At 57.1% G+C, this 22,594-nt stretch overlaps 1 protein-coding gene across 2 annotated transcripts in view; it reads right to left on the bottom strand.

The window, feature by feature from the left end:
- Positions 1-18,688, bottom strand: part of WT1 (WT1 transcription factor) — a 41,659-nt gene extending 22,971 nt beyond the window's left edge. The window contains exons 1-5 of one of the 2 annotated variants that reach the window (XM_068945261.1): positions 18,520-18,688; positions 16,196-17,104; positions 11,255-11,377; positions 10,843-10,945; positions 3,569-3,646 (exon numbers count right to left, since the gene is read on the bottom strand). In XM_068945261.1, the coding sequence (XP_068801362.1) occupies positions 3,569-3,646; positions 10,843-10,945; positions 11,255-11,377; positions 16,196-17,104; positions 18,520-18,526 (1,220 nt within the window). In that variant the 5' untranslated portion in view covers positions 18,527-18,688. Of the gene's footprint in view, positions 1-3,568; positions 3,647-10,842; positions 10,946-11,254; positions 11,378-16,195; positions 17,123-18,519 lie in introns of those variants that run through there. The other variant, XM_068945262.1, reaches the window with a different exon arrangement.
- Positions 18,689-22,594: the final 3,906 nt, after the last annotated feature.

The following is a 22,594-nucleotide window of genomic DNA, read 5'->3' as shown; positions in this document are numbered from 1 at the left end:
CGTCTACCCAGCATTCTGAGTGGGACAGAGAAGTCTCTAGACAAAAAGGCATCACACAATTGAAATAATAGCTCACAAGGCCGTGAACATGGACTGCTCTCTGCTCACTCGTGGATGGGACTTTACATGAGATATAAGCACAGCTTGAACACAATCTTTGGCATCAAGAATTGAACAAGAGAATCTACAACACAAGCTCCAGTCGCTTGGGCTAAATGGTAGCAGTAGTGGCCTGTCTTCTCCTCCAGGGACAACTCCTGGAGGAGAGTCCTGGCTACTAGACATCATTTTGGTTTGCCAGGAAGTAGAAATGTCTAGAATTCAACTTCTAGGACCTACTCCGTGTTCTGAGGCAAGCTAGTTGCAGCCCTTTCTATCTGTTTCTACCTGCCCTGCACTTGCATCGCTCCCCATCCCCTGCCAATCTGTCACATTCTTGTCCTACGTCAGACCACCTCCGTTCACCTTATGTTCCCCTCTCCACCATTCAGCAATGCTGGTCACGCACCCTATTCCATACCTTTTATTGCCTGCTCCTGCTTGACACTCAAGCTAATCCTTCTGCAGTTTCCTAATGCTTACACCTACTGAAACTACTTAAAAGACTAAAAGCCACAGAGACAAGGAAACTTCTTGCCCTGAGCTCCAGTATCTGACATTAAAATATCCAGAGAGGAAAAAATTTCAGCAAATCTGCTAAGGCCTTAAAGCCACAGGCTGAAGCAAGCTCCAGGCAGATAAAATGATGAGATAGTTAGTTGCCAGACTCTTGCTTCTACTAATAATGCACAAACTGGACTGCTGAGAAGCTTGCAACTCAACTGGAATGATTTTCACAATGGCTGAAAAGGACACAGTTTTGGCCGCCTGACAAGATTCCTTGCCAAATATCAAACTTTTAATCCAAAATGAGAAGATTCTAGCGCTGGTCAATCAAATATTGGCAAGAATGCAAACAGCTAAAACCAGAATGCTACCAGAGAAACTGCTAAACAACTTAAGCATAGAAGCTATTACCAACCTTACCTAAAATATATGGCAACAGCTTCATTTCAGTATATTAAACTTTCACCGAACATGAACCGAGAAAGCAAGCTACTGAACTGGTCTACTGTCAAGTATAAGGCACATGACCCATAAGTTTTATATAATTGTAGAGCTCTCTAATTACTTACAAAATTTATTGGTAATGTTTTCTTCCTTGTTATAAAGTGTAGAAGTCTTAGCTAAGCTTAGCTAAGGGCTCATGAGAACTCAAGGCAAGGGAGCTAAATAAGGACTGTCATCATTGTACAGAATAGAGAAGCTCCATATTTCAACAGAAAGATTGATTCCAAAATTCTTAAATTACAACTACAAGATTGAGAAAAGTATCTGAAATACTAAACGCCTGGGAATCACTTATGAACAGATCATATATTTTAAAGATGTAAATCTTGGGAAGAATACCTTATGTTCATGGCAACTGAGATTGGAGGTACTGTGTATTGTAACTCTCAGCCAGAAAAGACAGATAACTATTTTGGCTCATATTGCCAATGATGAGGCTATGTCTAGCGCTGATTTTCCACAGATTCTACAATCTTGGCCTATACCAAAACTTTCAGCTTTGTTTTACCATAGATCATTCATCTTGATTTTTTTTTCTTTTTTTCCCCCTTCTTTCATGCATCCTAGGTCACATACTTTACACTGCTAGCAGTCTGACTCCTGGACAAGTAAGAAGCCATTTATTTTGTTCAGTACTCCTTTAATATTTCTATTGTGTCTTTTTTTTTTTTTTTCCTTCACTGAGTTCCCCAAAGAATAACCTCTTCCTTGCTTTAATAACTTGGACCTCAGTCAAGGTTGATGTGTTTCTCCATTTTGCAGGATATTTTCTCCAGAACAGACAAAACAGAGTCTAATATTGCAATGACTGATTTTTAAAGGGTACAGTATAAAGAGGAAATCACAAACCTTTCAGAAAAAAAAAAAAGTAGCAAATAACCTTTAAAAAGAGAGAGTCAGCAAAGAGGCTGAACTGTACACAACTGTGGAATTCAGGGATCTTCTTTACAGCAACAGAGCTCCTTGATGGATCTCTTCAGACTCAATTCACCAGTTCATTCCAGCATAGATAGTTTACTACACTACTATCTTGTGCCTCTAACCTTCAAACACCACTTGTGAATGAGCTAGAAGCAGATCCATAATATTTTCTCCTTTATCATGCTACAGCATTGTACACAATGTCCATATTGGACAAGGTTTTCGCAGTTATGGAGAACTACATGAGAGCACGTATCTAATGCTGACTTTTCTAGATTTCTCCTGTCGTTCAGTCGAGATTGTTAGCATACGCTTAGATGCTGAGAACATCTCCAAGCAAGCTGGTGACACCTACCTTCGGCAGGAGAGCTTTCAAAACCAATCGCCTACCCAGAGCAGAGCGGACAGTCTTTGGCCGTATGGTGGCTCGGAGCAAACGTGGCTCTTTTGCTCAGGTAGTTAATTGTGGCTGAAACAAGCTGCAGCTACGGTAACGCGCCAGCTGAGCGGCTCTCGGCTCTGCCTCGTCCTGCCCTGGAGGCCTCGGGTACAAGAGGCCCGGGCCGGGACTCCTGAAGGCAGGGGCACAGGTGCCGCCCTTGCCCGCCGGGCCCGGGCGGGCCGGGGGCGGCGGAGCGCTGCCCCCCGGCGGCCGCCCCCCGGCGGGGCCGCGGCGCCTCGGGGCCTTCCTGCCCGCCCAGCGGCAGGAAGCGGCGCGGGGGAGGCGGGCCGGAGCCTCTTCCCGGCAGGTGGGAGGGCGACAATGGCCGGGAGGAAGGAAGCGGGAAGGAGGGCCGGGACACAGGACGCAGGGCCCGGCGAGGGGAGGCGGAGGGAGGAGGGATGGCGGCGAGAGGCGACGACCCCGGGAGGGGAGCGCGGAGGGGCCGCGGGCTGCCCGCAGCCCGGAGGGAAGCGGGTCCGCGGCTCCCCCGCTGCGGCCGGACCCAGCTCCAGCTCCAGCCCCTGCCCCTGCCGCCCCAGCCCCCGCTCCTGTCCCCGTCCCTGCCGCAGGGCGCCGCCTGTGCCCGCCCGGCCCGGCCCGGGGCCCCCTCCTGCCCCCGGCGGTCCCAGACCGCAGCCCGGGCCGGCAACAGCCCTGCCTGCACCGCTTGGGTACCACCCGCCCGTGCGATTTGCAACTGGGTCCGTGAAGAGCCACAGCGCGACGGTTAACAAGTCTGCAGCCAGCACACGCTCCTGCAGGACGCATTGCTTTAACGTATAAAGACAAGCAATCTCGGGAAAATATTACCATTTCGTCCCCCGATCTATGGACGGACTAAAAGTCTAAGGGGAAAATTTAGCTTTTAACTATTTGTTATTTTACTTAATAGGCATGAACCGATCACCAATTTAACGCTTACTAGTTCATTAAAGGCATTGTTAAAAACACGGTAAGCTACAGCCAGGTGATGACCCATTTTCAGTACTGCTCACTTTCGTGCTAGTGACCGTATTCAGCTGGTAAAATAAAAAATAAATTTAAATATAACTATACTAGGGTAAAAGATTACAAAATAATAAAACGCCTTACCCCTTTAATGTAGATCCCAAGTTCATTTGATTCCATGTCATGCATTCAAGCTGTGAGGTCATTTGGTATAAATTGTCACTGTTATGAAAATATCTAGAATTAGAACTAAAATTACTGCGATCAAATTAAAACTAAGTTAAAATAGCAGCATTATTATTTCTTACTTGTTTTTAAACATATAACAGTAGCAAGTGAATTTATTCTATAGAATCCCATTTATCAATGTAATATCAATTTTAAAAGAAGGAAAGAATGGCTGTGCAGTGAAAAGAAAAATCTTTTTTAATCTACAGGTCTGTTCATTTTTCAGTTGCTGGAAGCTGAGACAACGAGCTTTTTCCTTACAGAAAAGTAAGATGCTATATTGACATATTTAAATCAATGAAACGAATATATGCCGACTTGTGGGTTAACAAAGCAGATTATTTGTTTTAAAAAGGCAAATCTGTTAACTGTTTTAACCAAGAGTGTAAAAGATCACGTGGTTAATGGACTGAAACAGCTATCGTGACTAATGATGGATGTTACTACATATAGGGGCTTGACAAGCAGAAGAAAAATGGAGTGGTTGAGCGATAAACTAAACTCACAACTGGAATATACTTTTTCCCCCCTTCCGGCACAACGCGATGCTCTCGGAGCAAACAAGGGTAGCAGCACACGCGGTAGCGGCAGAAAGTGATCCCCAGCTGATCGCCTTCTCCTTGCGAGCCGCAAACGCGGTCAGCGCAGAAGCGGCGTTAAAAGCAGCGGCGGCGGGCGGTGCGCGGAGCGGCGCCGGGAGATGCGCTCCGCTTGCGCGCGGCTGCGGAGCTGCCCCGCGCCCGCGCTGCCTCGGCGCCCCCCGCACGCGCAGGTTCCGCGCCCCCGCGCCGCCTGGGCCCCTGGTCCGTGCGGAGCCGGGCGCTCCGAGGTCGGAGTCCCCCGGCCTTCCCAGCGGGCTCTGTGATTGATGTCCGGGCCGGGGAACAGCCACGCACAATAAACGCGAGTCTCCCTGCTGATTAATTATACCTAAAATCGCTGGACTTGTGTAGCGAATTTATATCAGTCTGTTATTAGAAGAGAGTTTTTTTCGTTGCTGTTGTGGCCCGTAGAAGCGACCTAAAAAAGTCAGATTCCAGTGGGAAGCCTTTGCATATAAAAACAAATTAAGTGACTTCAATCTCGAAGTATGTGTAATATCATTTGTCAGTATCACTGGACACTATTATTCATTACTGTGTCTGAACTGCTATTATGCTACTACAATGTCCTGCATATCAGCTCAGGAATTGTTAAACTCTCCTGCAGTTTCCCCATTTGCAATAGCAATTCGTGCTGGTCTGTGCCAACTACGTTTTGCAATTCCACGAATTCTTCCTGTAATGCTGCTGTAATTAATTCCTCCAGGACCCTGATTTTTATTAGAAGTACCCGCCCGATGCATTTACAGCAGGAGATTTCCCTTTAACTTTCTTTCGCTTGACAGTTCATTTATAAGAGCCTCCCCCACAATATCCACTTTTTCCCCTCCTTTGCTTTTTCATAAAGCAATACACTTATTCATCTTGTCACTAGCTAGCAGCCACTGTATTGCATGCCGCGTTTGGGTGACAGTGTCCAAAACAAACCGCTGAGAAACCAGCGCAATTTTTAGGGGCGAGGTGAAGCCACAGCTCACTGTCTTCACCTACACCTTAAAGCTCACTCGTGCCCTCCCCGATTTACAGCCGCACATCGGTCCCTGGTTTGCAGCTCCGACAACAACTTAACAACGGAGACCGAGCCGGCTTCGCCCTTTGAAGGGAGCCCGGAGCGGCTTTCAGGCAGGCTGAGCTTGGCGCAAACGTCTCCGAGAAATAAGGCGAGCGAAACTGTGCTCTTTCTGCGGAGCGCCGCCGCGCCTCCGGGCCGGCCCCGCGCCCCTCCGCGCTGCGGGCGCCGCCGGCCGGCCACCGGGGGCGACGACTGCCCGTGGGCAGCAGGCGCCCAGGCTCGCTCCCGCCGCCGGCCCCATTTGTCCTCCCTGGTGGAGGAAGCACATTAGGACGCGCACGGGGCGCCGAGCCTGGGCGCCTTTGAGCTGCGAGAGCCTGGGGGCGAGGAGACGTTACCGCGATGCCGCCCGCGTGGGCTCCCGTGGGAGGTGCCGCGGCCCCTGGCATGCCCCGCGGCGGGCTCCTGGCCCATCCCGCGGGCGGCGAGCTCTGCCGCGGACGCGTGGGCAACGGCCAGGGCGGGAAGTTTCCTCCCTCTGAGGAATCTGAGCCCACGGGGAGAGGGTCTTTCCAGTCCTTCCAGAAAGCAAACCGCAGCAGGGACAGCTTTAGGTCCTGAAAGAATGTCCAAGCCCTGGCTGAGTGGTAGGAAGGGCGAAGGGTGGAAAAGGCGGCGGCGCTCAGAGGTTCCCACTGCCATCCAGCGCCACGGGGAAGGGCAGAGGCCCCGCCAGTCGCCGCCGTCTAAGGGGCGCAGGCAGCCTCGGCCGCTGCCTGCCCCGGCCCTAGCGCCGGAGCCAGGTAGGGCGCCGCTGGCCTCCGCTCCCCGAGCAAGCCCGCAGGCAGGAAACGTCGCGTTTGCCTCGGTTTGCCCCGGGGCCATCGGGCATCGACAAAGGATTAAATATCTCGCCTCTGACATGTGATAGAGAACAGGACATCCCCAACTCCATTTACGCTTCAGCATGGTTTATTATTGACAGTACTATAAGATGATCTCATGGAATTAACAGCTCCACTCAAAATCTCTGCTTTGAATGAGGTTTGAATTATGAGAAGGAAAGCGCAGTCTCTGGGGATATGCCTGCATTGATTCCAATCTCAATCACTGGCCCTCCAAATGGCCACAAAGAAGACACTAAAAATAACTTATTTTCATTACAGAGATGCTTTTAAAGAGAAATGAGAGGAAGGGGGGGGACATTTCTACAACGGGGATTAATGTAAGTTGGAGTGGAATAAAAGGAAGTCAACGCTGAGCAAAAAGGGAACTTAAAAGGAAACCAGTAGTAGATCATATAGAGTTTGTTTTGGCCTGCATTGCAGTATTACCGAGTTCTTGACCTCTGCACAGAAAGAGCTATAATCTGAACTGAGACTCCTCCACTTTTAAAGTCTTTGTAAGTGTGACTCACAGTAAATTTTCAACATTGAGCATGTTTACTACATTAAACAGCGCGAGGTAGAAAAGTTCACATCACCATTTTAATGGATCCACAAATGCTAGTCATCTAATGCACACTTGCAATCTGTGCAGGTTTGTCATCCATGTCTAGCTATCAACAACAGGCGCAGTATTCCTTGGCAGCAGAGGCAAGCTGCGCTATAAACAGAGAGTAAGTAGTTGCCGAGGCGAGAGATTTCAGAGATACTTTTGCTTCCAGCGTAAGAATGATGGTCTTTTAACCAGTTATTTCAAGCTGTCGCCTTCCTGACTGCCTTGCCTTGGTAAGGGAGGCAAGGGAAAGGTCCTCGGCCTTGGACCCGCCCGACTGCCTTCAGCTGACTTCCTTTCCGCTCTGCAGCCCGGGCTTGCACCAGCCAGCCCGGCAGCTCTGCGGGGGAACCGAAGGACTCGGGGATTTACGCAGATCTGCGCCGCGGCTCGGACGCGGCTTCCCGCGGGGGAGGCTGGAGGGCCGGAGGCTGCGCGGCTGCGCTCCACCTCTGCGCGCCCCGGAGCGCGCAGCCCGGGCGGCGCCGCGCAAGGCGGCGGGCGCTTGGCCGAGCGCGCCCGGCGGGGCGCGGGGAGCGCGGCGGGGAGGCGCTTGGCCAGCGCGGGGCGCGGAGCCCTGCTCGGGGCATGGAGCGGCCGGGCCGGTCGGAGGACGCTTCGCCGGCCCCTGCGTCGGGAGGAGCCGGGTCTCCCGGGGGCCGCCAGCGCCGGGCGGCGCGACAGTACGCGGGGCGTTTTCTCGAGGCCTGGAGCGGCCAACACCGGCCACATGCGCCAGAGAGGGTAAAGTCGGCAGCGGCTTCGTGATGGTCTCTTGCACGCAGCTATTGAGATGACAAGAAATGGGAAACTCGAGCATCACTTCGACGAGGTTTCTGCACCTCCTGGCAGCTGTTTTTCTTGCTCTGTCTGTCCTTGGGGAAGAATAACCTTTTTGGGCTCATTTGCACTCTGCAGAGCTCCGAGGCGGTGAAAAGGAAGAGATGGAGCCCAACGAGACCCAGCGAGCGGGTGCAAGGCCCGCCTCGGCTGGGGTGGATGGGCGAGGGACCAAAGACCACGGTCGAGATGACAAGGCTCCGTCAGCACCTTTTCCGCTCAGTCCCGCAGCAGGGGAGAGGGAGGGAGCTGCAGACGCGCCGAGGGTCCATGCGCTTGATTTGAGCATCCCAGTGATGCCGGAGGTCAGCACCACGACCATTTTCACCCCTGCGTGCTCGGTGCGCGCTCTGAACAGCGGCCAAGCGCGCAGAGAGGCGCACCGGGCATGGCCGGCGGACAACCTTATGGCCATCATTTCCTTCCCCATCGCTGAGACGCGGCAGCTGAGCCAGCAGTTGTCAAAACAGAGCTGGCAGACTTGCCTTGGACTCCGAAAAGCAAAATAAATCTTGGTAGAGGGGGTACGGAACCAATATCGTCTTTAAAATAATAACAGTAATAATAATAATAAAGATTCCACCACATCGGTTTTCAACAAGTACGGTCGTTTTTCAGACCATTGCAAATGTGGCTAATGAGTCACGGCCTTTTCTGCATGGTAACCTACTTTCCTTGATTACATTCCCTAGGAAAAACACTCGTGCAGTAGGAAAATCAGGAAGGATTTTTTTTTCTCCCAGATGCCTTTGAACATTTGGACGTGGGGACAAGGGGAGGCAAGACTGGAGCTCACCCACCTGTTTAGCCTGCTTGGAGCAGGCTTTGTACAAGTAGGAGCTCTCCTTTGCCCTGGAACAAGTTCTGCCCTGATTTATACCCCCACGCATCAATATTGGCTCCAGTGAGGTTTAAGGGCTTAATCCTTATCCTAATGAAGTAAGTTGTAAACCTCCCAGGGAATAGAATAGGATCAAGGCTAACGTGAGGAAGAAATCAGTTCTGCAGAGCAGCGCAATCCGGCGGGATCCCAGCTCCCCATTCGTGCCGGGCTCTGAGTCCCAAAGCACCGGGCCGGGGGGTGGCCCTTTTACGGCCAGCCACGCAGTGTTTGCACCCCTTCCCCCGATGACTTCCTTCGTAGAGGCATGGGCTGGAAAGCTGGAGGAGAGATCCTCTCCTGTGCTCACGGCACAAGTAGCGGTTTCCTATCGGAATCACCTATCTCAGGGTGGGCTGGCTCCAATAAATATAATTAGCGCAAGTGCGAACGATTACACCAGCGGAAGGACAAGAGGAAGGTATCCTTCAGATCACGCTTTCCGCACCCCTCTGCAAGAAACAAAGCTGCTCGTCAGGGAAATGAAAGAGGAGCTTGAACAGAAGCTTTTGCACCAGCTCTCCTAGAGAGAGAAGCCTCCTGCTCGAGGGCGAAGCCATAGCCTTCCTCGTTTCTATTGAGTCTTGAAACCTTCAGAGCTCGTGTCCAAAGAGCAAATCGGGGCGGAGAGGGGGGGGAGATGCCATCCTGCGCGCAGAGGCCATTTCCACCGACACCGCGCAGGGGCCGCGCTCGAGGCGGGGCCAGGCCCGGCGCACACGCGGGAGCGCCGGGGCGGCGCGGAGGGAGCTGCGAGGCCCAGCGGGGCTGGGGAGAGGGTCGGCCGCGCTCCTCGAGCGCCGGCTGCCCGCGACGGCTCAGCGCTGCCCTTCCGAAGCCTCCCTACAAATCATATTTATAGATTTCCCTGCGAGGCGAGCAATCTCTGTCACTTCAGCGCAGGAGCTCTCCCCGCCAATTATTCTGCAAGCTAATCTCTCTGGATAGGCTTCTTTCCTTCCTTCATTACCTCATTCCCTCCTTCCCTTGACGTCAACTCACGTTCATTAGCGAAGTGGCTTCTGGAAGTGACAGAATTTTGTTGTCCCACGTCCAGCGTTGATTAATCAGAGATGATATAACCAGCCTATAAGAAGCGCCGCTTGCAGCTTCCTTCGCAGAGGCATATTGTTTTGTGTGCGCGAGTTACTTAGCAACTCGGAGATATGGGACTGGCTCCAAGTTCACAAAAAGTTGAAGAATAAATTTTGGGTAACTTCTTTGCTCACTAAACACGTTGTAAAACTGCAAGAGGCACGCCCAGCCCCCATGCCAGACCGAGGAAAACGGGAAGCTGTGTTTGCAAAGAACACTTCTGTTTGCAAAGACAGTTCGTGCTTAGAACAAAATTCCAGATACACCTTTCTCCCAGCAAGGAAATCCAATAGCTTTATTGCCCGTTTTCAAAAAATAATCTCTCTGCAGACCAGTCCCCTTCGCTCCTGGGAGCCATCGGAAGACTCTTGGTCCGCAAGATGAAGCCTTTTGACCGACCTAATTTTTAATCCCCTGCCCGATCCCTTGCCGCGCTTTGGCCGTCGCTGCTGCTCCGCGGCGAGCGGCCGCGCTCCCACGTCTCCCACCGCTAGGGACAAGCGGGAGCGGAGGCTGCCGGTGCCGGGAGCCGGCCGCGGGGGCAGGCGCAGGAGGCCGCGGGCTGCAGGGCCGCGCCGACGGCTGCGCTTTGCGGGGGCCGCCTGGCCGCTGCGGCCGGAGCCGAGGCGAAGGGGCGGCTGCGCGCACACCTGGGGCGGCTGCAGCCCCACGGCGGCTCGCGGGGGATCGGGCCCGCCGCGGGCAGGTGGGGGGACGCTTGGGAGCAGGGTCTGGACCCGGCTCCGCCGGCGGAGCCCTGCCGCCGGCGGCTCTGCTGGGCTGCCCAAGCGGCTCCTGCCGGCACAGACAGGCAGTAAGGGAGCGTCTGGGCAAAGCCCAAATCCTGCGCACCAGCGGGCTCCAGGACAGGTCCGGAACAGCCCGGGCAGCCCGGTCTCCGCCGCTCGGAAGCGACCTGCCGTCGCAGAGCGGTCCCCTGAGCCGGGCGGCAGAGCCCCGGGGGGAAGGCACAGCCAGCGCCGGGCGGTGCCGCCACCGCCAAACCCCGGCCCGGGGAAGGGGGGAGGCAAGGGAAAGCTCTGAGACACGGCGGGTCCCGGGGTGGAGGGGGCAGCGCTTTTTTTTTTTTTTAAACGTGTGAATCTTGTTTCTTTTTGAAAAAAATAAGGGGAAAAATAGATCTGTTTCCCTACAGAAAAGAGAAAGCAGTTTGAACGACATGTGGAGGAGAGGCCGCGTCCAAGCAACAATCAACGCGCATCAAATGTAAAGCAGAGAAGGCAAAGCTGCCTGCCGGAGGTACCTGTTGTAGGGGGTCCGGAGGAGCAGGGCCTGACTGCCCGTGCAGCTGTCTGTGGGGGTGTGACAGCCGTACACCGGGGGGGGCACCGAGTACTGCTGGTCACCTGCAGAGAAAGGGAGAGAGAGTTAACCCGGGCTGCGACCGGCCTTTTTCCTCCAGCCCAGCCATGCCGAGGGGCTGAAAAGCCCCACCGCTGGCCCTCGGGCCGCGCTAGCTGTGTGCCCGGCCTGCACAACCGCAGCGGCCCGATTCCGGAGCGACTCCGGGGCGCCGGCGCGCGGCCAGCGCCGCTGGACACGGCCCCGCGCCCGGTAGCGCCGCCGCAGCCCGCGCAGCGCAGTCCGGGCCCCGCGGAGGCAGATTTGCGTGAGGCGCGTTGGGGCCTCCTCGCTGCAGCGGTGTCTGAAATTACCTAGCGAGGTCTGTTGGCTGATGGGGTCCTCGTGCTTGAAAGAGTGGTTTGTAAACTGAGCAGCATGGTGAGACGGCGTGTGGCCATAGCTCGGGGTCCCATCAAACGCCACGGTGCTGTAACCTGCGGGAAGACAGCAGCCGAGTTAGGAGGAGGTCGCCTGGCTTTGAACTTGCTCAGCCACCAGGTCCCCGCAAAGCGTCTCCAAGCAGGCGTCGAGCAACGGAGCCCCCGCTCCCCCCCAAGGATAGGCACCGCAAAATACCCACACAACCGCCGTGGGCTGCCAAAATACTTTGCATTTATTGCACTGGTTCCAGTCTATCTCGCCCGGGTATGCTGGCCACAGTGGGGGGAAAATATACCAAGACTTTGCCTCTTCATTCACTCTCCCCACAGCAACCCCCCCCCCCACACACACACATGCACACGCACACACACACTTTGCAAGACTGCAGGCACAGGGCGGGTCGGAGGTAACCCCGCGGCCCGGGTTTGGGGGAGCGCTGAGGGGCCGGCCGGGCCAGGTGCCGCGCAGAGGGGCGCAGAATGGCCCCGCGGGAGAGGCGAGCCAGGCAGCCCGCTCTGAAGGGCAGAAAGTCGGAAGTCTCGTTCATGTTTAAAGAGAACAGATCGGCTTCGGTAATAAAAAGGATGTTTTCATTACTTGTTGCTCATATTAAAGAGGAAGATTCCCATCTGCTCTGTGTACTCCTCTGCCGTTTCCAATTTAGAAGTTACCCTTTAATCTCTCTCTCTCTCTCTCTCTTTTTTTTTTTTAAGGGCAGCTTTCTGAAGAGTCTGCAATAAAGAGGCGGAATGTTACATGCAAAAATAAAACTCCTCCTTTCAGCGAAAATTGCTTTCCAAAATAATAAACAGCCTATTTTGTTTCCTACACCGAGCAGATTCAGATGGAAAGAGACCACCTCTGCTGACCCCGGGCCGACACTAAATCGTAAATCAGGTGCTTGGACACCAACTTTCATTAATGACTTGGAGCTGGCTAAACAACTTCAGCTAAAAAAGTAATTACAAAGTAATATTATCTCAGAGGCTTCTCGGCTCATCAGCGTTTACCCCGAGAACCAAGCTCCTCCGAGAGTCACTCTTCCAAAAAACAAAACAAAACAAGAAGTCCACGTATGCTGGGAAAATAAAACCAGCTCAAAGACGAGCACTCTCTCACACACATTTCTCCTTAACCTACTCATTCTAGCAAGGGCATCACTCTCTATGGAACCGTTTGCAAGTGGCATGTGACTGGAGGTTTATGTTGATTATTTTAATTTTGAATGTGGAGGTTAATTGTTAGGGAACCCCGGGGCTGCCCTTCGTCTCCTTTGCGACGCATCGGGTTGGGGCTCCCAAGTGTTCGGCGCTGTACAAGAGACCTGCTTTATCACCGCGACCAACAGTCGCCGGACTTTTTCAGAGACAATAAAATGGAGAGGCAGCAAAGGGAGCCGGTTGTTGCTTCTCCATTCTATTGCCTCTGCAGACAGCCTGGATGCAGCGACGTTGTAGAATTTAATTAACCTGCACGGTTGTGCGGGAGAAATGAAGGGAGCAATAGGGACGGAAAAAAATCCTAAAGACTTTGAAACCTTCACCTTCGCGATGATTTTAAGCTAGCCCTTGGACTCCAGGGCTGGGATATAAGTGAGACTTACTTGTCCTCGGCCAAATCTATCCCACATTCCCCCTTTAGAGCTCCCTCCGCGGCGATACAAGCAGCGCTGACAGGCCAGTACCTTACGGACTCCCATCCCACAGCTGTTTCTCGCTGCATTATCTCCTCCCTTAGCCCTCAGCGTAGAGGCTCAACCTTCAACTCCCTTTTCCCCTTTTCCTTGTGCCTCTTTTTTAACTTTCTGAAAACACTGACACTTTCTACGTTACTTTTGGCCCAGCGCAGACTTTTGGTGACCTTCGAAACTGTGCTCGGAGCAGAACGATGTTTTGGCCGCATTTTCCGGTGTTGCCTGACCCAAAGCTTCAGGAATGTGATAAGAAAGTTGAGTTCTGAACCGAGCTGCCGATAGCGAGGTCTCTTTAATTAGGGCGTTATCAGAACCAGGCCTGATTAAAATGTGCTGAAAATAATTGAAAGTTGTACATCTGCTGGAGAACGGGGCCCGCTAGAGGAATCCAGTTGTTGGAGGAACCCATCTGGATGAAAGAGACAGGCGAACGGGAAGAGGAAAATTGGGCAGAGGTTTCAAAGCCTTATTTCCCCCCACACCCCATCCCAGACTTGGCAGAAATGTCATCGCAGAGCCAAGGTAGTGTCTTTCCCACGGTCGGGGGAACTGGCTAAAAAAAAAAAACAAGCGTTCAACCTTGAGGAGAGCCAAAGCAAGAACATTTTATCCATCCCCCGAAAAAAAAAAAAAAGAAAAGAAAAGAAAAGAAAAAAAAAGAGAAAGCAAACACCCTTTGCCGAATTCCTCCTTGCCGAAGGAGTTAGCTGCGTGTCGCTGAAAATAGTTGTGGCTAAGCTCAACGCTGCCGTGTGGGGACACAGCCCGAGCTGCGGGGACACCCCCCCGCGCCGGCCGCGCAGAACCCGGCCCGGCGGCGAGGCCGCCCGGCTTCGCGGAGCAGCGGGGGGGAGCCGGTGTCCCCGGTGCTCCCCGAGGAAGGCGCCTTCCTCCGGGCTCTTGCAGGGTTTCCATCCCCCACACCGGGCGGGGGGAGCTGCAGGCATTTAATGCATGAGATATGTAATGCCGCTGGGCCCCAGCTCTCCAGACACACACCTGCACGGCTATTCGGCGTACTATTCGAGTACTATTCGCAGAGCCCAGGAGACCGGCTAATTTCTAAATTTGGGAGCTCCCAGGCACCTATTCTCTTGAGGAGATACTGGCCTGCTAACAAGCTGCGGAGTCCGCCCGCACTTAGTCATGCTTGGGCCAGGGCAGCTGCCAATTCGTGCTCTGTGTTTTTTGTGCATTAAAGGCTCCGTTTTTCTTTAGGGTGGTAAAATCAGACGAGATTGGAAAGAGCGGGATCGCAACTACCTTGTCCATCACCGACCTGGGCAGGACACGCCACGCTCACCCACCCAGGGACGAGTTTAAATCCCTTACTCTCCTCTCCTCCTTCTCGTCACCATTTCTGGCCTGCGATTAAAAATCCTCCCGGAGAACCCCTGAATTTCGGACGTCTAAAAAAATCCCGCCGAAGGCCTTCCTCGCCCGGAGTGCTCTGCTGGGGCCATGCAGCCTGCTCCCGGCCGTCCCCGGAGCCACGGGGCCCTCGGCGGCTCCCGGCTCCTCGCCGCCAGCCCGGCGCGGCCGGCATCACCAGCCGAGATCCAGGGACGCCGCGCACCTTCTCGAGCCGGCCCTCACCGCGCGTCCCGGGGAGCCTCGCACCCCACTTGCCTTCCTTACAGCCCCGCGCCGGACACGCAGCCGGTGCAGGGCCGGGGCGACGGAGGCAGCAGAGCCGCGGCACTGGGGCTGCGCCTCAGCGCTGCCTGGGGCAGCCTCCCTCCGCACGGAGCCGCGCCGAGCGCAGCCAGCGCGAACCCGGCGCGCTGCTGTGCGCTCCCGCGTTGCAAAACAACGGCCTCTCACCTCCGTCATCGCCTGTCCTCCAAGCAAGTGCCCCCCCCACGGCCGGGCCTCGGCCTCCGCTCTCGCCCCCGGCCTTGCCTCCCCTCGCCAGCCGCCAGCAACGGGACAACTCGAAGCGCCCGGGTCCTCCCGGGCCGATCACGCCCCGCCCGACTCTGCGGATATGTGGCAAGCGGTTGTCAACATACCTGCAGGCCTGAGGCTCCTTCCTGGGCCGCAAGTGCGCAAAAACAAGCCCCTTCAGGGCGAAACAAGCCCCCAGCTGCCGGGGCTGCTTTTTAACCCGCTTTGGCGAGGTCACCAACGACCCTGCGCCAAACGCCGCCAGAGCCTGGCGAGCAGGCCGCGGGCAAGATGCGCTCTGGCCGGGGCCCGCACCCGCCGCCGCTTGCACTCTCCCATCCCCAAAATCTGGGCGCCGCGACGGACCGAGCCCCCTTGGCCAGACTCCCCCGGCAGCCCGCCTGGGGCCCGCACTCCCGGGGGGCAGGCACTCCACAACATGCGCTTTTGGGGGCAGCCGAAGTAAAGGGAAAGAAGCCCCGAACGAAGCTCGCTAGCAAGCTCTCTGCACGCTCTCTCCCTCCCCCGTCTTCCTCCCCGTTTTGCACCAGCAGATGTTTCAACTGCAGCCACTGGAAGAAAAACTCTTAGATGATAACCCTGATTCTGCACGCGGGGGCTGATCGATCGACCTGGCCGTGCAGCCCATGGGAATTTCTCAGGATAGTGGGAACAGCGGAGTCCGCAGCGCTTTACAGTTCAGCCTACTCTAGCTATGGAGATGCTTAAAAGAAACTAAAAGCCATTCCCCGGCTGGCCCACGTCGCTCCTACGTATATACCCCGGCCTGGGGGGATTCAGCGCTCGCAAGATTAACTCGACAAGCGACTCGAAAGCAGCAACATGTGGACAACAGCTATCGGGGTTCGGGAGGAGGTTTGGAGGCAATTCCCCCCCTCCCCAAGATTTTTAGAGAGAATCGTCTCAGGGCACCGGCCCTATCTCCATTACGGAACTTGCGCCATCCCCGGCCCAAACAAAACTTTGCGAGGAGGCTGCCGCAAGCGAACGAGGGAAGCACCGCCAGCCCGCTGGCAGAGCCGCCCGCCGCAGCCCGCCGCCCGGGGCAAGGAGAGCAACCTGCGGCTCCCCAGACTCCCCAGAGCGACGTGGATCCCGCACGGGGCGGGTGGGGAGGCCCGGCAGGGCTGGCTCGCCCAGCCGCGCCCGGGCGGCTGCAGACAGAAAGGCTCGGCTTGGCGTTTACATCGAGCGCGGCCCGGCAGGGCAGGGGGACGCCTGCGGGGGCTGTGGCCCCGAGCCCGGGGGCGCACGGCGGCGCGGCCCTTACCCTGGTTCCGGATGGCTGGCTGGCTCTCCAGGCAGTTGGGCAGATAGGGCCCGTTGGGGAACATCCTAGCCTGGCTCGAGGGCGGCTGGCTGGGCGGCGGGGCGCCGAAGGGCCCGTAGCGGCAAGCCCCGGCCGTGCCCGTGAACTGGCCGGAGAAGTGGACGGTGAAGGCGCTCAGGTACTGCTCCTCGTGCGGGTCCGACCCGTTCCAGCTCGGCTCCTGCTTGATGAAGGAGTGCGGCCCCAGCGAGCCGTAGGAGGCCCCCGGGGGGAAGTCCAGGACGGGAGCCCACTGCGCCGCGCTGCTCACCGGCATGGTGCAATTGCTGTTGCCCGGCAGGGAAGGCACGGAGGGCAGCAGCGCGTTGAGATCTCGGACATCGGACCCCATCTGCTCGCAGACCTTCTGCCTGCCGCCGGGTAGCCAGTCTGCCCCCGGGCCGCACTTATTCCAGGACACCTGGCCCCTGCCTGCCAAGCCGGAGGCCGGCTCCGGCTGCAGGCACCAGGCTGGCGAGCTCAGCCCCTTGGGGGAAGTTTGCTCCGCGACGCAGCTCCCCGGGTCCAGCCCTGCGGGAGCCGGCAACAGCGACAGGGAAAGGTTGTTCTCCAGGATCGCCTCCGGGGTTGCACCCGCTCGCAGCGCAGGGCGGTGTGCGTGTGCGTGTGCGTGTCCGTGTGCGTGTGCGTGTGTGTGCGCGCTAGGGGGGCACAGCCGCCTCGCACGCCTCACCTCGGATGCCTGTTCGCCCTCAACTTTGCAAAGCTCAAATAGAGGCGCTTGCAGGGGAGGAGGAGTCAGCCACGCCGATCCTCCATTCACACAACCTCCACCGAAGGGCTGCCCACAGCCCGCTCTGCTGAACCGAGCCAGACCAGACATGCGGGGGGAGGGGGAGAGGAGCAGAGCTGGGGATGGAGGGGGAGAGGTTACTGTGGGAGAATATATCTCCCCTACACATCACTCCCACCCTTCCTCTGGTGCAAGCGCCACTAAATCTCACCCTAACGTCCCTTCGCTTTAGGAGAGACTTGCGAGATTGTTAGAGGGATCCAGGTGGCCAGTAAGTACGTGCTGGACGACTTCCCCCACCAGCTCTGTGCATGTCTGTAGGGACTCCCGAGGGCGGCGGGGTCGCAGGCCCCGGGGACCGTGTGGAGAAACCTCCGCCCTTGCACGAGCAAGGGGAAGTGACCCGGCCCGGGGCGGGCCGTCCCTCTCCCAGCGAGGGGAAAATGTCTTTCCAGGTGCCTCTCGCACTGGCGGAGGCACCCGCATCTTCCTGACCTCCTGCGGGGTGCGGGCTGCCTGCTAGGACCCCCCTTCCCCATCCCGAGCAGGCACCCGGCGCTCCCCGTCCCTGTCCGGACACGTCTCGGGGGGAGCGGGCCGTGCCAGGGCACCGAGGGCTCCGCCGGGGCGGGGCGGGGAGGGGAGGATGCCCCTTTGCAAGGGGACCAGGGCCGGGGAGGGCCCAGCCCCATCCCTCTGTCGTGCCCGTGTGTGAGAGGGAAGGAAGCGGCTGGGCACGCGGGGAAGGATCTCGGCACAATAAATAACCTGTTTCGGGGGGATCCCCCCGGCACTGCTCCTGGGAAGCCCTGGCCTCTTTCCCCCCGCAGCCTCCTGGCCCCTGGACAGCAGCCTCTCATCAGGCATCCCGGAGGCAGTGGCGGGAGACTTCCCGACAGCATCCTACACATTATCCCCTGATGGCCTCTCCTGGTAACACAGCGGGTTTCGAGTCGAGTCCTGGCAGCGAGGGCTGTCATGATTTCTGCCCCGAGCGGGCAGTGCGGGCGGCAGAGCCCCGCGGGACGCGGCTGTGCCCGCCGCGGGCAAGCGCATCCCGGCGGCAGGAGGCGGATGCGAGCCGACAGCCTCCCGCGCCCCGGGAGCCCTTCTGCGGGCGGGAAGCGCTCTCTCCAAACGGGACACAGGGGATCTTGCCCCCTTCCTTCTAAACTACTAATTAATCAGCAGCTTCTGCGGGGGGGGGGGGAACTAGCGGCTTCTGCGGGGGGAGAACTAGCTTCGTTGAGCACGCATGTGCCAGTTCCTCGGAGCTGCATTTCGATGCAACGCACTGGCAGCCGCAGGCAATGCGAAGGTGCGGGAGCCCCGCGACTCGCTGCCCGTGTCGCTTGCAGTTTCTCCCCAGGCGCTGTTAAAACCGCGGCACTGACAGTGCGGCTGGGGACACCGCGAGGTCTCGCACAAACGCACAGCACAGAGCCCGGATCCTCTCCTGCCGTTTCAAGAAGTGAGAAGCGAGACCTCTCTTTGAGGATAAAACAACAAAGCAAATGCAATGAACATTTACCTGCCATTTGAAAGGTCGAACCTGTTGTCTGCCGAGGGACAATTTACACGTCGTTACTTCCTTTCCCCGACCGCACTACAGGTTATCACAAAGCATTGCCAATCTTGAAATGATGTTTTAAAATTCAAGCGGTAACTGCTAGAACAAAATAAATTAAATTAGTTATTATTAGAGGAGCTAAGTTTTAATTTAAAATTTTAAGACTATTTAATCGAAACCGTCGTTTTTGTTATTAGCGAAAATATTTCATTCTCACTATCTTTAAACAAGTCGCTTTTAAACCGCCTGTTTTGATTTCTAAATTTATTTGTTACAGAAATCTACGTGTAACGTAGCAGCGAAAGCTTTGCTCATTATCTTGGCCAATATTAAAGATCACCTACGTGTAGAGATCTGCTGCTTTTGATGAGCATGGACGAAACTAAAACAATCTCGGAACGGTATTCGTGTAAACGCAACCTATTCTCGTGATGCGGGTAAAGCGCGCCCTTCGCTTACGCTGCCTGACCGAGATGTTTATTTCTATTCTCTGGTCTGTCTTTCTGACTCGGCGCAAGTTCTCCCCGTACGCTGCACTCATCTTTTGGCCCCGTACCCGCAGGGTCCTTTAGGGGACCACGGGAAGGTACCGAATCGGTTGCCGGGCTGTTTTGGATTTGTTCATTTCTGTGACGGTCCAACATATGATGTTGGTCCCATTAATCTTCGGTTCTAAAGTCTACAAAGTACCCACAGAAATAGAAATATTTGGCCAGTCTAAGTGGAGTATTTTATGTCCTGTGAAAACTACACCTCTCTTGGTACAAATAGAAAGTCTTCCCCGCAACGGACTATCTTTCGAATTATCGCGGTTTTTTTATTTTCTTGAAATAGCCTAGCTTGATAAATCTTCTTTAAGGGGAAAGTTGCTTTCTTGATCACTTAGGTCTGCGTTATTTCGCCTGCGGGGAAAACTTGCCGAAGTCCTTACAAACCTTCGTCTCTCTCTCACATTTCCCAGCGGATACAACCAAGCGCTGAAACAAAAAGACCTCTCTGGCCTCAGCGCATCCTCCCTCCCCGCGGCCGGGGTCAGAGCCTGCAGAGAGACTGGGGAGAGCCGTGCAGGGCCGCGGGGGCCCGGGGACGGCGGCGCCGCCCGCCCGGCAGTGCGCAGCGCCGTGCACTGGCACCTGCGCCCGCCGGGGCCGCCTCCGCCCGGCCGGAGCGCCGAGCAGTCCCGGCGCAGATCGCGCGCGGCTCCGCAGAAGAGCCGGTTGTCCCGGGACAACCCTCAGCGAAGCGGTGCAGCCCAAGGAGGAGGGGGGCACGGACCCTTCTACTCCGGGAGGGCTGGAGGCTTTTAGGAACCGGCCAGCGCCACTTTCCGCAGCCACTTCCAGCAGCAGGGCGACATACGAATCCTTCCCCCCCCCTCCCCCGCACACCCGCTCCAAAGGAGAGGCACTTTTCTAGCCGGATTCGAGCACTTGTGGCTCAGGCCAGAAGCGCTGGCGGCGGCGAAGAGCCCCCGGGCGCAGGCGAGGCAGCAGGTCCCCTCCGAAGCGCCCTGGCAGGTAGAGAGGATCTGCTCCCCCCTGCAGGAGACATTTGCTCGCGTCTTCCCCGGAAATTCCCACCCTGATTCCGATCTCGGTCCGGCGTAAATCACTCCAGGTGCTGCAACCCGGGCGTCTGCATCTGGGCCGCGGTGCCAAACTGAAAACAAAGATTGGAGAGATGGCAGTTTTTGGACAGCATCTCCTTTGCCGGTGACCAAGACCCTCTCCCCTCCAAACTCGGCCTGATCCAAATTTCTGCTATGTAGCAATCAGACAGGCTTGTTTTGTCCGCTATTCCATAGCTATGGTAATTCCTCACAAACACTCAATCTTCGCTTGCGCTCAATGGCATAGTTCACAAGATCAAACAAAAGCTATTTCCGGGACGAAGGATTATTCTACTGAGAGTCTCACTCAATTCCGGGCAAAAGGGGCTCGGGAACCTGCGCCAACCCGAGCCCGCTGAAGCACCTCCCCGGCCGGCGTTTCCCCTTCCCGCTTTCTCCCCTGCCGTTCTAACCAATTAATGGCCCGGTAATTCTTACTACACTTTACTAAACTCCATAAACGATCCCCTCGCGGCTGGAGGGTGGGGGGGGAGTGACTTAAACAGAGATAAATCCCCAGCACTTCCAATCCCGTTCAGGCCGTTCAGAGCACACAGGGGGATCTGTCTCCTTTCACTCAGGGAGCTGATCGGAGTTTGATTATTTAAGTGCCAAGAGCAGCAGAAACAAAGCTGCGAACCATCTCCAGGAGCGCAGGGTGCGGGGAGCACAGGGGCTGAGCGAGGGGCAGGAATCCATCACGGCGGGCCCGCGCCTGCATTCCTCGCCGCCTCCGCTCGCCCCGCGGCACGTTCCCTGGCCCCTGCGGCCCCGCAGCACAGCCGGGGGCTGCCCGCGCCGTGGGGACCTGGGAGGGCCCAGCAAAGTGGCACTGGGCTTCCCTTCCTGGGCCGACGGGGGCACTGACACGCTTCCGAGATGGGGGGAGCACATTCTGTTTATCCCTTGAAGGAAAAAAAAGCCTTCTTTGATGGCGCAACGAAGGGAAGGTGCATACCCTCTCCCCGGCCCTCCGCTGAGCTGGGGGGCGACCCGTGCCGCAGCGGTCCCCCGGGCCTGCGGCGCTGCGTGGCGGACGGGACAGTCTTTCTGAGGCGAGCCCCGGTGGGGCCGACTCTCCGGCCGAGGGCAGGCGAGAGCCGTGTCAGGTCTGCGCGCTGGACTCCACGCCTCGCCGGGGCCCGTCCGCGCCCTGCGGGACCCAGGCAGCGGGCGCCGAGCGAGCGACTCCCCGCGGCCCAGCTCCCTCCGCGGGCTGGCCCCGCACCTGCGGGGAGCGCGGCGCGGCGTGGGGCTCCGCCCGCCCGGCGCTGCCTGCCCGCCGCCCCAGGGCGCCGCAGCCCGCACGGCAGCCCGGGGCCGCCCCGCGCCCCGCCAGCACCGCCCGGCAGCGCCATTGGGTGGCGGCCGCCGGGGACCCCGCCGCGCCGGCCAATCAGCCCCTGCCGCGGGGAGCCGCCGTCCCGCGCCGCGGCGCCGCGGAGAGCGCCCCCCGCGGGTAGTGCGCGGCGCAGGGTCCCGCCGCCCCGCGCAACGACGCCGGGAGCGGGAGCGGGAGCGGGAGCGGGGCGCCGGGCTCGGCCGCCGGGTGGGCTCCGTGACCGGCTCCGGGCCCCCCAGAGCTGGCTGACCCTGCGTGCGCCGCGGACGGCCTGGGTTCCCGGCGCCCGTAGCCGAGCGGCGGCCCCAGGCAGCGCGGAGCCGCCTCGGGGCGGCGGCGGGCGCGGAGAGCCGGCGCACCGCCGTTTGGTGGAGCTCGGGCTATTATTTTACCGTAAATCTCTGCAGCGCTGGAACTAATTACGCAGAGGATATGTCTCAATTTGTTCTGCACTAATGCCGCGTCGGGGGGGAGGCCGGGCCGCGGCAGGAGCGGACACCGAGCACGTGAAATTGATGAGCGGGCCCGGGGCCGGGGCCCGGCGAGCCCCTGACCCCGCGCTCAACCCGGCGGGGCCCGGGCGGCGCTTCGCGTCCCGCACCTGCGGCGGCGCCCGGGACGGGCGGGCGCTGCCGGCCGCCTCGCCCAGCCGGGGCCGGGGCCGGTGCCCATCTGGGAAGGCAGCGCCGTGGCAGGCGGGCGGCGAGCGCCGCCCGGCCTCCGCGGTGCCTCCTCCCGTGCTCGCTGGTCTGGTTCAGACCAGCAGGGGTGCGAGGTGAAACTAAAACGAAGCACTAGGTACTACAGGGGCTCTGCTAAATTTATTGGCGTACCGCTAAGGCGAAACCCAGTATGAATCATGGAGCTGTACAGGACCATAAAATATCCCTACGTATGCTGCCCTCGCCAAGGTTCTGGTGAATACAAGTTCATATAAAACTGGGCATGAGTAACATCCTTCAGATCTGGGACATGTGACATTTAAGTGTCAGATATACAATGAGGTATACTTACAGAGCAGCTAAAACTATTACATAGAATGTTTATAGGTATTTGGTACTTACACACAAAATGAAAACAAAAAG

The sequence above is a fragment of the Struthio camelus genome, chromosome 5 (genome assembly GCF_040807025.1).
Source record: "Struthio camelus isolate bStrCam1 chromosome 5, bStrCam1.hap1, whole genome shotgun sequence".
In the NCBI taxonomy this organism is placed as follows: domain Eukaryota; kingdom Metazoa; phylum Chordata; class Aves; order Struthioniformes; family Struthionidae; genus Struthio; species Struthio camelus.
Note: the sequence above shows the minus strand (reverse complement) of the source record. Positions and strands in the feature narration are given on the sequence as shown.